We start from the raw sequence: 15,289 nt of genomic DNA on the forward strand, positions 1-15,289 counted from the left end.
TCTCTAAATAAAAGCCTGTACCTTGCTCTCCCACCTTGACTGTGAAGCTCATTCTTCAGCTTCGTGAACAAGAACCCTGGCATCAACTTCACCTATTGAAAACTGGAATATTTATTCTTTTAAACACGTGTTGTCAAAACCCTTGCCGTCACGGTTTTTTATTGCTGTAAACTTCCTCCCGGTTTGGTCAGGAGTAAAATTAGTTATTTTAATGCATTGAATCCAAAGACCACAAGATGTTCACTCTGTGATTTATGGTGTTGGGAGAGCTGGACACCCGAGTGTGCCTGTCCTGCGGCAGCATTTAATTTTATTAAAATAATTTCTGAGGGTGTTCTTAAAACCTAAACTCAACGCTGCTTATTTTGAATAAGCTAGAGCATAAATGAAGGCAAGAACCACTAGGCGCAGGGACAAAGATCTTCCTGGGTTTGTTACAGAGTTTATGATTGGATCGCCCAGCGCTAGCGTCACGCCCAATGCCGAAGAATTCCCATTATGGTGACAACTAAAGTCTGCCTACCACGAATTCCCAAAACACACCACAAGGGCAGGCAGGAAACAGGACCCTTGTCTGCAAAAAGTACCACCTTCGGCCCTTTCTACAGAGGAAAAAATCTAACCCCCTGAGGTGATTTTCGAGCCCACCACCTGATACCCCAAGGCCTTGCAGCAGCCCGGCACACGGGTCTGGCACCCACTGCGCATGCCCCGAACTCGTGGCCAATGGGACCCTGGAGCCTGGGAGCGGAGGTGGGGCTATGTTATTCCCTGAGGCTGGGGTAGTTTAAAAGAATATCCGGAACGGAAATTTGGTCACGACCAGTCGGAGCCCACAGCAGTCTCCATCCTGTTCTCACCACCTCGGAGCCAATTGTTGGCTCAGGGGCGGTGAGAGATGCTTGGAAATTAAGGTATGGAGGAGCGTAGGAGTGGTTAAGATGGCTGATATGAGAGGCTGAGGGCGTGACCAGACTGGGGCTCGTCTGAGGCAGCTGGTAGTCAGGAGGGGATCTCGGGACAAGCAGGATTGAAACATCCCCCTCTCAATTAGGGAATGAGATAGTCGTTGTATTCATCCCCAACAAACAAACAGTATGTTGCAAGGTCAATCCTGGGTGGATTGTAACATTTTGCGTTCTTCCCACACCTGCTGTGCTCCATTCCAGGCTGCAGTGTTAACACTCCTGGCCTCACAGTCAAGGGTGGGGGCTGCTCTTGGGACACGCAAACCTGAAAGTGGGCATCCTAGAGTAACACGCAGGGATTTGGACACTGGTGAGGTCACCACACACTTAGGTGTGAACATTATGATGTCACAGGCTGGGGGATGGACACTTGGGGTATCGTAGATTGGGGTGCAGGGAGGGAAGGAGCACCCATCTAGGGAAAGTTGGTGGTGACTGAGAGTGTGGGCAGTGCAGGGACTAGGGAGGGGAACTTTGGCTCCCCAGCTGGCTCAAGGTTAGCACTCACAAACCTAGAAGGGAAGGAGAGGGTTGGCTGGCGTAGTCTGTCCTGAGCAGGGCAGGCAACATGTGGTGACTGGGACCTCGGAGTCTGGCAGGGAGGCCTCCAAGAATAAGGCCCTGGAGGAGCCTGGCTGGACCCACAGAGTATCTCTGGGATGGTTGGAACTGAAAGTCTAATGGAGGAGGTGAAGAGATGATTGGAGTTACTGTAGGGAGAATGCTAGCCTGAAGGGATGATAGTTCATGTATCCTAGTTACTCGGCTATTTCATCAAAACAACAATAATGCATAACGATAATGTGTTAAGCTCTGTCTTAATCATCTTTACATGAATTACCTTATTTAGTCTTCACTTATTATCCTAATCAGAGGCACTGAGAGGTTACCAGCCTTTAAATAGCTGGTAAGTGCCAGAGCCAGAACCAGAACCAGAGCCAGGCTAGAGGCCTCCAGAATCTGTGGTTCTAACCACTGAACCATTCTCTACAAGTGTCTCTGCTTTTCTGTGCACACTCTGTCCTCATTCCACCCCCTACCAGGAGTAGAAATCAGCCTCTGTCCTGAGGGCCCCTACAGCACCCATTTGCCCATAGCATCAGTGCAGAGACTTCTGTGGGAGGGGGTGCACCCCCCCAACACACACACACACTCTAAGTTGTTATATTTCCCTCTTTTGCAGTCAGGGATTGAAGAGAAGGCAGAGGAGCCTTGTGGGAGGAGAGCAGTTAATCTCAGCATGGGTATCTAGATTGTACAATGATTATGCAACAATATTGATTGAGCTTCTGTGCAGCACCTTGGGCTAGGGTGGTGGGGACAAAGCAATGAACAAGACAGATAAGGGTCCTGTTCTTGCCTGCCCTCAGGGTGTGTTTTGGGAATTCCTAGTAGGCAGACTTAGGCAGACTTTGTCACAATGATGGGGGTGCTTCAGCATTGAACAGGCAGGGGCCTGAGATGCTGGGGGGAAACCCCACACCACTGAGACTTGTAACATACACGGATGTCACTCCAGGATGGTAAAAGGAGGCATCCCAAGATATTTCTTATTAAAAGGGAGCATTGGGTCGGAGGGCTGGGAGCTACTGTTTCCTTAAACCAGGAAGCATTCCTCAGTCATTTGTCCAGAGGACTACTGGGGGCAGGAAGGTAAGGAGAGGAGAAGGATGGCATGGCAAAGGAAATTTTGCTATCTTGGTCTCAGTTTGATCTTAGAGGACAGCAGTAGAATCCTCCCCCATGCTCACATCTCCGTGGACTCAGTCATGTGGTAGAGACCAGAGTGTGGAAGACACCCCCATCTTATAACTGACTGTGTCTTATTACCTTCTCATGTCTTGAGGCTTCACAGTGGGGATCTTGTAGGTAATATCCTCTCAAAATAAAGCAGAATAAGCATAAGATATAAATAGGAAATGATTTTCCATCTGATGACTCCTGGGGGAAGGTAGGCAGCAGGAGACGCTAGGGCATTAGGTGGGTGTAAGCTATGAGGTATAACCTGGTTCTCGGGGTTCCTGGGTATTCACTGCATTACTGAGAAATAAGTTAGAACTTCTGTTCCCAAATGTGGTAGACTCACTGGTACTCAACCCACTCTCCCGCTAAAAACAGTCAAAGTTGGACTAAGATTTTTGTTCTCGTATTTAAATCTATCTGAAGGCCCAGGAGGGCAAATTACCTTTGAGTTCATCACCTCACCAAATACTGTCATCCAATGCAGAAAAGCAAGAATCAATGGGACCACATAAAAGTAAAATAAACCAGTTCCAAATTATTAATGCAGGTCAACAGAGTAATTCAACAATCTGAATGATATGAAAAATATTAAAATGATTAATATATCAGTATATTCCAGGGTCAAGAAACTCATTCAACTAGGAACTAAAATAACAAAAATCTATATTGGGATTTTTATTTAGAGCAAAATATAAATTTAAACCTGTCTGCTACTTAAAAGTAAAACTGTTAGGCAGAAAGGTAGACATAAGCAGGTGGAGGAGAATAGAGCCAGTAAAGCCCAGTAAAAGGGACTCAGAAAGTTAACTGGATAAAACCAGAGAACCAGGAAAGACTCACAGAGTTACATAGTTGATGTTTCAAGGACTAGGAGTTACTTGGAATGTCCATACACTCCCCAGACAAGAAAAAATACAACATACCCAAATGAAAAGTTTCTAAGCACAGACACTCCCAGATAATAGAAAACAAAACATCCACAGACAGGCACAGTAACCATCAGAGCAGCCCCTGGCTTCTTTTTACCATTTAGACCAGGCCTCCAAGGCCACAGATCATCATTCAAGGACTTCTCTGCCCTGCCAAGACCCCATGAAAGAAGCCCCAGAGTAAACTGCCTGTGCCTGTCTAACCTTAGGCAGGTCTGCTCTGCTGTACAGGGTGAAATAAAATTCACTTTGTCTTCCTAACTTTGGTTTCATGTCTCACTCTGACTTCCCTGCATCTCCGAACCAACTTTCTCCCCAACAAAACGAGGAAATATACAACTTTTAAATGTTAATTTAAAAAACAACCAGAAACTGTAGCAGAGGTTTAAGGCCCCTTAATGTAGGGGATAGATCGAGGGACAGAGAAAGAGGGATAGGAGGGTAGAGAACAAAAAAAGGAGACGGAATGAAGAATTTTATCTTGGCCCCCATGTAGTACTTAGTTTAGGAATCATTTCTCACATAATTGGCCTCAGCCTCACCACAAACTGTGTGATCTTGGGCAAGTTAGCTAAGCTTTTCTGGGCCTCAGCTTCCCTATCAGTAAAATGGTGATAACAGTAGTGCTTACGTCATGGGGTCACTTGTGAGTATGAAATGAATTAATAAATGTAAGGCAGTCGGAAAAAGTTCAGAAAAACACTAAATCAAATTAGACATTATTCCTTCATTCATTCCTTCAGTGAACATTTGCTGAGTGTCTAGTTTGTCCCAGATACTGGAGATAACGATAACGCTTGGCCCACAGCGTCTTAAAATGAACGAACGCAATGGCCCCTTAAGGGCAAGCAGGAGTTCACCCTAATGAGTAGGCTGGAAGGTGTTCCAGGCCTGGAGTATGAAGTTGCCTGGTTCAGTGGGGCGGTGGCACCATGGGTGGAACTGTGAGGGGTACAGGAGGGAGGGAGTTGGATTACCACACCAAAAGGGGTCTTGAGCCTAGGCTTAGGAGAGAAGCTTTGAACCTGCGGGCGGGAACCGCACAGCTTTCCAGGCAGGGCTGTGGGTTCCACCTTGAGATGTGATTTCCCTTCAGGTGTCTCAGGAATGTCAGTCACACCCCAGACCATCTCCCCAAACTTTTGTATGTGTGCCTGACAACTTCCTGTCCCCAAATGGGATACTGAGGCCCAGGGAACAGTGAGGACTGAGCTAGCATTTACTTGGAGAAACAGTCTGGGATTATCTGGTAAAGTCAGAGATGTACTTCATAGTTCCCCCCGCTGAGCATGGGCAGGCCTGCATGGACCAGATGTGTACAGGAACAAACACAGTGGCACTGCTCCCAAAAGCAAAAGTCAGAAACAGCCCAAATATCTGTTAATGTGAGAATATGAATAAACAAACTGTAATGCCACACAATGGAATACTACATAGTGGCGAAAATGAACAACTATTGCTACAGGAAAACACAGATCTTAGTAACAGACAGATTGAAGGCATGGAGCATAGGGATGAAAAGTGTGTGCTCTGTACCCAGCCTACCTGGCATGCAATCCAGGCTCTACCACTTGATTCCTGGGAGATACTGGGAAACTCATTTAACCACTCTGTGCCTCTGTCAAAAGGACACAATACAGTGTGTGCCCCACTGTCATGAGGATTTAAATGAGTCAGTATTTACAAAGAGGTCAGAACAGTGCCTGGCACACACGTTCTGTGCTGAAAGAATGTTTGTTAGATAAAAATAAGAACGTTGTGAGGGGACAAAGCAAGTCTCCAAGGATTACGTACTTTTAAAAGTTCCTAAGCACTGAAAACTAAACAAAATGTTGTTTAGGCATTCATATATGCTACAAATTCCTTTCTTTAAAAGGGGGCATGATAAGTGGAATGTAATTTGGAACCTGGGGGGAGGCAGGGTGAAGGGATCAGGAAGTGAGCTGGATGTGTGTGAGGTAGGGGGGGTCCCGGGAGAGGGGTGGGATCCCAGGCACTCACCATGTCATTAAAGGAAAAGTTTTAATGCAGTAACCCCTCAGCACTAGGGGCCTTGGACCCCAGGCCCATACTAACTGGATGCTTTGGGGAAGAAGGAGGCCACCCAGTGCCATGACTGCTCCCCACTGCGGTGTGCCCTGCAGAAGTGCTACAGTGGCCTAGGTCTTGCTGCCAGCCAAGCAGAGGGAGGAGGGTCTGAGCCAGTCAGAGGGAGATGGGCCGCAGAGAATAAGAAAGAAGGAGGGGAGGACATGAGCTGGTCCAAAATTTGGATCTAATCAGTCAAATAGAGGAAGGCCTAGTCTGAGAGAGGAGGGTCCAGGCCTGTCCTAGGGAGGAAGAGGCCAGGCCCATTGAGGGGCCCTTAGAGGGCTTGTTTCCCTTGTGGTTTTTTGCACTTCCTGTTCCCCTGCTCACTGCGGAAGTTCCTCTTCTTACCCTGTACCCAGAGCCTGGCCGGAGAGGACAAGGGCAGGCAGCACCATGAGTGGGGGTCCTGTGGGAGGCAGACCCGGGGGCCGCGGAGGAGTAGTTCAGCAGAACATACCCTCCACCCTCCTCCAGGACCATGAGAACCAGCGACTCTTTGAGATGCTTGGACGGAAATGCTGGGTGAGCTGGGGATCCCCTGGCCCTCCCTGTCTCCCTCCCTTTTCTCCTCCTCCTCTCCTCCTCTTCCTCTCCTCCTCTTCTGCCTCTTCATCTTCCCCATCCTCCTCTTCTCCTCTGCTCATCTTCCTCATCCTTCTCCTGCAGCCCCGTCCTTCTCCTTCCCTCCTCCTCTTTCCCTCTCCATCATCTCCTCTCCTAGAATCCACCACTCCTAGGAACATCTTGATGTCTGTTCACTTTCCCTCTGGCTGTGGCTCTTCCTTTGGAGCTACAACAGCAACCAGCAAGGAAGAACTAGGTCTGGCTCCTGGACCCTCTGGCTGCCCCTGACCAGATTCCACTGAACCCTGTCTCCCCTCCCAGACGCTGGCCACCGCAGTTGTCCAGCTGTACCAGGCGCTGCCACCTGGAGCTGAGCACTGGACCAAGGAGCAGTGCGGTGCTCTGTGCTTCGTGAAGGATAACCCCCACAAGTCCTACTTCATCCGCCTTTATGGCCTTCAGGTGATCCCTGCCCCACACTGGTCATGCAGATCAGTTTTCAACCTGCAAACCCGAATCTGTGTCCATAGCCCTGAGCCCTTGGATAGATCAGTGAACCCTTGAGCCCCCAAACCAAAGATTTCATCTGGACAGCAAACTCTGCCTTTCTAAGTCTGCAATGACTGACCCCAGAGTCTCCATGTCAAGATCCCCAAAACTCCTAAATTCCAGAGGTTTGCAGGTTTGCCTCTTTCCTGAGTCATAAATCTTTTCCACAAACCCCAAACCAGAGTATGCCATTCACTGAGTCTTGAACTCCAAATCTGTCATTTTAGCCCATGGCATGGACCCCAGAATTCCTATATTAAACTCCTGAACACCCAAATACTGATGTAGCTCCTAAGCCAAAAATCTGTTCCACAAACCCTCAACCTGCACTCCCCAAACATAAACCCCAAGTTCATCCTACTGAACTCCAAAAGATGAATCCACATCAGATTCCAGGACCATCAAATATTGACCAAACTACTAAGCCATCACTCTGCTCCACAAACCTCAAATTGCACACACCTTGGCTGACCCCCACCCCAAAAAAACCTCCCAAGTATACGTGTCTGAACCTCAAATCTCAACACCAACTCCCAGTACTGGAACCCTGTCTGCCCAAATGAAGGCCCCCATAATGGAAGGATGCAGGGTGGAGTCTATGAATGGGCTCAGTTTCCTAGAACTGAAGTCCAAAATGCCCAAATTCAAGCTCCCAAGCCCTGCATCTAGGGCCCTGAACCCTAAATCCAAATCTCTCACTGCAGTGTCTGACTCCCATACTGTACTCCACCCCACCACATCTGACACCTAGACTCTCAACTCTCTGAGGCTGAGCTGGAAATCTCCAAATCATACCTTGGGGCCCCAGATTTAGACATCATGCTCCACCCCTCAGTGCCAGTGTTCCTACCTCCTCAGGCTGGCCAGCTGCTCTGGGAACAGGAGCTGTACTCACAGCTGGTCTATTCCACTCCCACCCACTTCTTCCACACCTTCGCTGGAGATGTAAGTGACCCCACAACCCCTAGGCCTCAGTTGGGGTATGGGAGGAGGTGGGAAAGATGTGTGGGGCCTGGAAGGCTGTTGACCCCAAGGCATGTGCAGGACTGTCAAGTGGGGCTGAACTTTGCAGACGAGGGCGAGGCCCAGGCCTTCCGGGCCCTGGTACAGGAGAAGATACAAAAAAGGAATCAGAGACAAAGTGGAGGTGAGGAGGCCTTGAGGGAGGAAAGGAGGTTGGGCAGAGGAGGTTGGGCAGAGGTGATTGTAAGAGGTGGAAGTTGGAAAAACCCCTCTCATGGTTCTGGTTCCCAGTCCACCCATCTCTCCACAGACAGACGCCAGCTACCCCCACCCCCAACACCAGCCAATGAAGATGAGTCATCTAGTGCAAGTAAGGGTAATAATGGGCTAGCCCAGGAACCTGTGGCAGGGTTGTGATAGCTCTCTACCCATTCTATTTTCCTAGAGAGAAGAGGAGGGCTCCCACCTCTGCCCCCACACCCATGTGGAGACCAAGGGGGTGAGTGCTGATTCTTCCTTGTGTCTTTGGGTAGATGGCTGGATGGAGTAGTGGATGGATAGATGGGTGGGGAGTGAGTGATGGATGAGTAGTTGAGTGGGTGCAGAAACAAGTGGGTAAATAAGTGGGTGGATGGATGTATGAGTGGTGGATGGTTGGTTGAGTGGGGGGGATAAATTGATGGGAAGACAAAATATAGATAGACTTACAGGTGAGTATATAGATGTATAGGTGAATGAGTATGTGGATAAATGGATGAATGAATGGATGATTGAGGAAACTGATGAATGAGTAGGTGATTGGACAGTGAATAAATGAATAAGTGACATAAAATTTCAATTACTGGAGAAAGCGATGATTGAATGAATGAGTAAATAAATAATTTAACAAATTAGTCAATAAGCAAAATAATTTAACAAATTAGTCAGCCTGTGAATGAATGTATGAATGCTTGAGTGATAAGGGTGAGTGGATAAATAACTGAATCAGTGAATGTGGGAATGGTTTGCAGAACCCACCTACCCACTTCTGCATAAACCCTACTTGGACCTCTCACCCACTCCCTGTGACCATCAAACACACACAGAGATTCCTTCAAAAGTCTTCCTATCTCTTGCCTCTATGCTTTGGTTGGTAGGTAAGTGGGTCAGTGGTCCAGTCACCGTATTTTCCTCACAGGTCCAGCAGCCAGCCCAGTGTCCCTCGGGCTGGTGACAGTGGACATTCAGAATCCAGATATCACAAGTTCACGATACCGTGGGCTCCCAGCACCTGGGCCTGGCCCAGGTGATAAGAAACGCTCAGGGAAGAAAAAGATCAGCAAGGCTGATATTGGTGCACCCAGTGGATTCAAGTGAGAACCTCACCCCAGTGGGCCCACAGATCTTGGGGGTAGGGGCAGATGAACAGGTGGACGGGGGAGAGCTCAGTAAATGGAAGGATAAGCAGATGGATGGGTGGGTAGGTGGGTGCAAGGCCACAACTAGCGAGAGGCAAGTGAGGCACCAAGGTTGCAAAATTTATGGGGGCAGTCATTCTCAGGGTCATGCAAGTACAGTTCATGACTCTGAGACTGAGTGCCTTGCTAAATTTTGCACTTTAGGTACCTCACTTGCCTCATGTTAGTCCCATTCTGGGTGGGCTGAGAATGGGTAAATGGATAAGTGGATGAATGGATGAATGTGTGGGTTGGAGAATGAATGGATAGGTGGTTGGAGGGATGAGTGGATGGGTAAATGGGAAGTGACTGGGTAGATGGATGGCTGAGTGGATGAATATGTGGACGGATGGATATATAGGCTGATTCCCAGACAAGATGGATGAAGATGGCCAGATATGTGGATGAATGGACAGTTCAATGGATTAATAGAAGTGTGTGGTTGAAGGTGTAGACAAATGAGTGGATGGATGGAAAGGTGGGCACATGGGTAGATGAATGGGTGGATGCACAAGTGTGTGTGAGGAAAGACTGGTGGACAAGTGGGTAAACATGTGTGTAGACAGATGAATGCAAAGACAAATGTATGATAGATCAGTGGTCTGACAGGTGAATATGAATGGCTAGGTGGATAGATGTGGAAAAAGGGATGGGCAGACAGATGGGCACCCCAAACTAGGAACCTCTTCTAATTCCATAATTACAACTGTCACTCATTCATTCACTTATGACTCATTCATTAATTATGTCCCCTCAGAGTCTCTCTGGGCAGGAGAGGGCAAGAGAGAGGGCTTCATTAGGAAGGGAGGGAAGGAGGAGCAATGGGGCTTCAACAGGGCCTCCTCACCTCCCCTAGACATGTCAGCCACGTGGGGTGGGACCCCCAGAATGGATTTGACGTGAGTAACTTCAAAGCCTCCTGGAACCCCACTCAACTTCCACCTACCCTTCTGTAATCCATTGCTCAGTCCCTTCCCTTCCCACCCCCATCTCAGATCCCTGTCTGGGGTGGACTCAATGATAATCCATGCCCCTTCCTTCCTCACCTTATTCCTCCACTCCTGACCCGGGCATTTTTCCTCCTGGGCAGGTGAACAACCTGGACCCAGATCTGCGGAGCCTGTTCTCCAGGGCGGGAATCAGTGAGGCCCAGCTCACCGATGCTGAGACCTCCAAACTTATCTATGACTTCATTGAGGACCAGGGTGGGCTGGAGGCCGTGCGGCAGGAGATGAGGCGTCAGGGTGAGTCCCCCTTTCTGGGCACCTCCTTCTGCTCCAGCCTTGCTCGCTGGTTTCTAAGAGATATACTGTAGCTACTCAGTCCTCATGGAAACCCCTATACTGCTTGAACTGGGACTCATCAAATGGGATCCCCATTTTACAACTGAGCAAACCTGAGGCTCTGAAGAAAACTAACAGCCATGTGTTGTTTTGCTCCCTCAGAGCCGCTTCCACCACCCCCACCGCCATCCCGAGGAGGGAACCAGCTGCCCAGGCCCCCTACTATGGGGAGTAACAAGGGCCGTTCTGGTCCACTGCCCCCAGTACCTTTGGGAGGTGTTCCACCCCCACCAACTCCCCGGGGACCCCTACCCCCAGGCCGAGGGGGCCCTCCGCCACCACCCCCTCCTGCCACAGGACGTTCTGGACCACTGCCCCCTCTGCCCCCTGGAGTTGGGGGACCCCCCATGCCACCACCGCCACCACCACCACCACCACCACCCAGCTCTGGGGATGGGCCAGTACCCCCGCCTCCTCCTGCTCTGGGGCCTACAGGGGGCCTGGCCCCTGGCGGGGGTCGGGGGGCACTTTTGGATCAAATCCGGCAGGGAATTCAGCTGAACAAGGTGAGGACGGGCAAGATAGAGGATTGGGGGTCTGGGACTCTGGGGTGTACTGTGTAAGTCAGGCTATTTGGTGACCAGAGCTGAGACTGGTGGGAGTCCCAGGTTTGGGGGGTTCAGGGAAAGTGTTGGGAAGTTGGTGGGGGAGAGGTAAGCTGGGAGTCTTGAAGGGAACTGGAGTGTGTGGGAGGAAGAATAATGATGAAGGGGTAGGGAGAAATACTCCTATCACAGGCCCTGAGCCCTCTGTGCTTCATCCTGCTTGCTGCAGACTCCTGGGGCCCCAGAGAGCTCAGTGCTGCAGTCGCCACTTCAGAGCTCAGAGGGGCTGGTGGGGGCCCTGATGCACGTGATGCAGAAGAGAAGCAAAGCCATCCACTCCTCAGGTAGGAGTCCCCCTTCCCCATGAGCCAGCAGGCTGCTCTCCCCAAAGCCCATCCTGCCAGCATGGTGACTCTGGTTCAATCCCAACAGTCACTATCAATAGTAACATTAGCCCCATCTGTAGTATTAACATGAATCTGTATCAATAACCTCCTTTCTGACAGTGTTAACATTGCCATAATGTAACAACAATAAGATCATTATGTAACAACAATAATGTAACTAATTCTATCTTTGACAGTATTAACATTAATGTCAAGATATGTCCACAATATTACTATTAATCCCATATGTCCAGTGGTGTTAGCAGTAGCATACTACATGATGACATTGTGAAGAACCCCACCTTTGACAATAATATTAACTCTAACTCCAGCTGCCAGCAGATTAACATTAACTCATTATGTGATACTATAACTAACCCAATCTTTTTACAGTAATATTAACATCTATCTGCTAAAGTGTCAACACTGCTGTCATTATATGACAATTAGATGAGGATAAGATGAATTCCAAACTATTGTGTGACAATAATATAATTAACTCCAACTTTGACAAGAATATTAATATTAACCCAAGAATGTGTCCACAAGATGAGCACAAATCCATTATGATGATATTACAACAAACCTCATCTTTTGACAACATTAACTCCATTATGTGTCAACAATATTAATATTTACTTGCTATGAAGCAATAATATTGTAATCTATACCACCTTTGCCAATAACATTTAAATTCATCCCTTCAAGTGACAAACCTGGTAATACAAGCCCTTTGTGTGACAATAAAACCCCAATCAAACACATTTTTGACAATAATACTAACTTTGGTTTGGCTCCAGTTTGGACCACTCAGAGGATGCCTCCTCTAAAAGTGGATACCTCCTATCCACTTGTCCCAAATGGAAACCCTAACTCTCCTCCTCTGAGTAGTCCCCTTCTTGACCCAACCTCCAGGCCCCAGATCTGATTTCCTAGCAGGAGACCTCAGTCCCCCAGGACTCTGAGCCCTGACCTCTCAGGCCCTAGAACCCCCATTCCCCAGGGCCTTTGAACCCTCCCACCCGTCCTGAATCCCACTTTCTCTTCAGATGAAGGGGAGGACCAGGCCGGCGATGAGGATGAGGATGACGAATGGGAAGACTGAGTCACCCCCTCCACCTATTCTGTGCCTTGTCTCCTGGCAGCCCCTGCTCCCTGACCTCTCCTCTCGACTTCCAGGCGCCCAAGTCCCGCTTCTTCCCCACCACCCTCTCCAATACTGTTACCTCTGAAGGGCCCCCACACTTGCCTTAGTAAGGACCCTGTGTATACAAAATTTATCAGTTTTTCTTACACAAGGATCTTTAAACAAAATAAAACAACTGTCTTTTCATTTCTCTAAATCTCAGTTTCTTTATATTCCACGTGGGAATTTGGGGTCCTTCTCTCCAAACTCCCTTTTATTCATCTATCCCATTTCATTTCTTTAGCCTTACATGTATACATTCATTCATATGTTCCCCCATTTAGCTTTATTTCTTTGTATCCTACTGCCCTTCCTTCTTCTACAAACATTTATTGCCAGGCATTACTTTAGGAGCTGGGAATAAAGAGCAGTGGGGGAAAAAAAACCCGACAAAAATTCTTGCCCTCCTGACACCAACATTCTAAGGAAGGAAACAACCCAGAAACAAGGAATCAAATGGAAACAAATCATGATAGGTGCAATGATGTGCTGAGGGGAGGTGGCATTCAGATGGAGCATTCAGGGAAAGCCATTTGAAGGAGGTGACATTTTATGCTCTATGTAAAGAAAGAGGAGTCAACCAGGTGAATATTTGGGGGGAAGGGCACTCCAGGCAGAGGGAACAGCCAGTGCAAAGGCCCTGAGGTGGGGAAAAGTTTGGCATGAGGATGAGTGTGATGAATAAATGGGAGAGTTATCCCCTCATTTTTTTAACTATTCAATGAACACGATACTAGATCCCACTGGATCTCCCCTTCTCCTCCAGGACTTGCTCCCCAGGAAAAAAGGAGCAACTCAAAACTGTCCCTGATGTGTAAAGCCATTTCCAAGGGAGTAATTAGAAGCTCTTGCACATAAGAGCCTAGAATTGAGGTGCCTACCCTTTTCCATTTCTGAAGTCTGGTGGATTCAAGATCTCACTTTTAGAGGAGGAGGTATCCACTTTTAGAGGAGGAGGAGAGAGGGGAGGAAGATAAAAAGTGAGGAGGAATCAAGAGAGGACAGGCTTTTTCCATCTGCAAGACCAGCAGAAGAATTTCTGAACCATCCAAGGTGCAGGTTGCCGGGGTAAGGGGAGAGAAGAAAGGAGAGCAAGGGAGGAGGTATGGGGAGTGGTAGCTGGCTTTGCCCCTTAAGCATTCCCATGCAACCCTGGAAGCTGGAGAAGGGGGTAGTCTTGGGGTCCCCTGAATTCTTTCACTATTCTTCACCACCCACTCCACTCCCTACCCTGCCCCAGCCAGGTGCCCCGGGAAAACACTGAAGCTAGGAAGGGCCTCTTAGTATCATTTGCCCCTCTTCTACACCCTTTATTCCTGAAAACCCTCAAAATCCAGGGTTTCAGGACCCCTTCAGGAGGCTTTGTCCTGGAACAGACCTTACATCACACTGCCTCTGAATCCCCAGGAGCACCGGCTGGAGCAGGCACAGACTTGGGGTAAAAGAATCAACTATGGGAAAGTTGCTTGACTTCTCTGGATCTCAGTTTCCTCAGTGTTTGAACTAAGATAAAAATACTTACTTCACAGGGCTGTGGCAAGAATTAAACTAGATAGTGTTTGCAAAGGGCCTGGCTCCTCGTAGGCATCTATAAACATTAGCTGCTGCTGCTACTGTTGCTGCTACTATTACTATTATTACTGGTTGTCGCTGATCCTGAGTCACCACTGATTATAAAATTCACCATTATTTTATGTATTACTAAGGAAGACAAAAAAGTACTGCCAGTTAAAATATGACCCTCCAGTGCCTGAGAGATGCAGCCTGATTTCAGAGACATTAAAAAATTAACTGCTCCTGGAACCCTGGCTAGTGATGTTGCTCCTTATACTGTGTTCTGGTTCCATATGTATGTTCTCATATGAAAAATCATTACGCTAGTCACTCATGGCCTGTGTACTCTTCTGTATGTGTGGTACCCTCCAATATGAGGTTCACATTAAAAACAGGTCCAACCTGTGTGGCTTGGAATTGATAAAACCTTTCATTGGCCCCAGTGCTGGGCAAGGCAGTATACACAGTTGGCACTAAATTAATGCTGAACAGACAAGTGGTAGGTAGTAATAGGGTACCTCTTACTTTTGAGGTCTCCTGAAAAGTTGCTAGTTCAGAAAGATTCATTTTCCAGATGACTAAGAGATGCCCACCCCAAGGTCATTCATCTGAGGTTTTACAGATGAAGAAACTGCTTAAGGTCACACAGTTTAGTAAATGGTGGAGCTGACATTTCAACCCAGGTAGCCAGGCTCCAGAATCCATGCCCTTAACCACTACTTACAGTGTTTGGGGAGGACCAGGGGATACTCTCTAGCACACACAGACCCCTACATCACCCCTCCAGATTCAGGCAGAAATAAGTCATGCCTTAAACCATTCTCATGGGTTAGACAGGGCTCCCACACTCCTGGGACTGGGAGAGTCCTGCCTGCCAGGGGAGACTGGGGACATGTAATGACCAGCATCTGACTCTGTTCTAGAAGGCATAAGGGAGGGAAGGGGGATACACCATGGGACTTAATGCTGTTGACAGTTTCACAGGTGACAAGCAAGGGCTGATGGAACTGACCAGCCATTCTTCCATGCAGC

At 48.3% G+C, this 15,289-nt stretch overlaps 1 protein-coding gene across 4 annotated transcripts; it reads left to right on the plus strand.

Annotated features, from left to right (window-relative positions):
- Positions 1-768: 768 nt before the first annotated feature.
- Positions 769-12,860, plus strand: WAS (WASP actin nucleation promoting factor). 4 transcript variants are annotated; one of them, XM_036996386.2, is made up of 13 exons: positions 770-914; positions 6,206-6,253; positions 6,617-6,757; positions 7,703-7,789; positions 7,889-7,991; positions 8,118-8,177; positions 8,253-8,306; positions 8,985-9,159; positions 10,100-10,142; positions 10,334-10,487; positions 10,689-11,092; positions 11,361-11,475; positions 12,567-12,860. In XM_036996386.2, exons 2-13 carry the CDS (start codon positions 6,233-6,235, stop codon positions 12,620-12,622), a joined length of 1,413 nt encoding a protein of 470 aa, XP_036852281.1. In that variant the 5' UTR covers positions 770-914; positions 6,206-6,232; the 3' UTR covers positions 12,623-12,860. The 4 variants fall into 4 exon arrangements, with proteins under 4 accessions (XP_036852282.1, XP_036852281.1, XP_017533884.1 ...); XM_017678395.3 differs by having other exon boundaries at positions 774-914; positions 6,091-6,253; XM_036996387.2 differs by lacking the exon at positions 6,617-6,757 and having other exon boundaries at positions 769-914.
- Positions 12,861-15,289: the final 2,429 nt, after the last annotated feature.

This window comes from Manis javanica, chromosome X (genome assembly GCF_040802235.1).
Source record: "Manis javanica isolate MJ-LG chromosome X, MJ_LKY, whole genome shotgun sequence".
Taxonomy (NCBI): domain Eukaryota; kingdom Metazoa; phylum Chordata; class Mammalia; order Pholidota; family Manidae; genus Manis; species Manis javanica.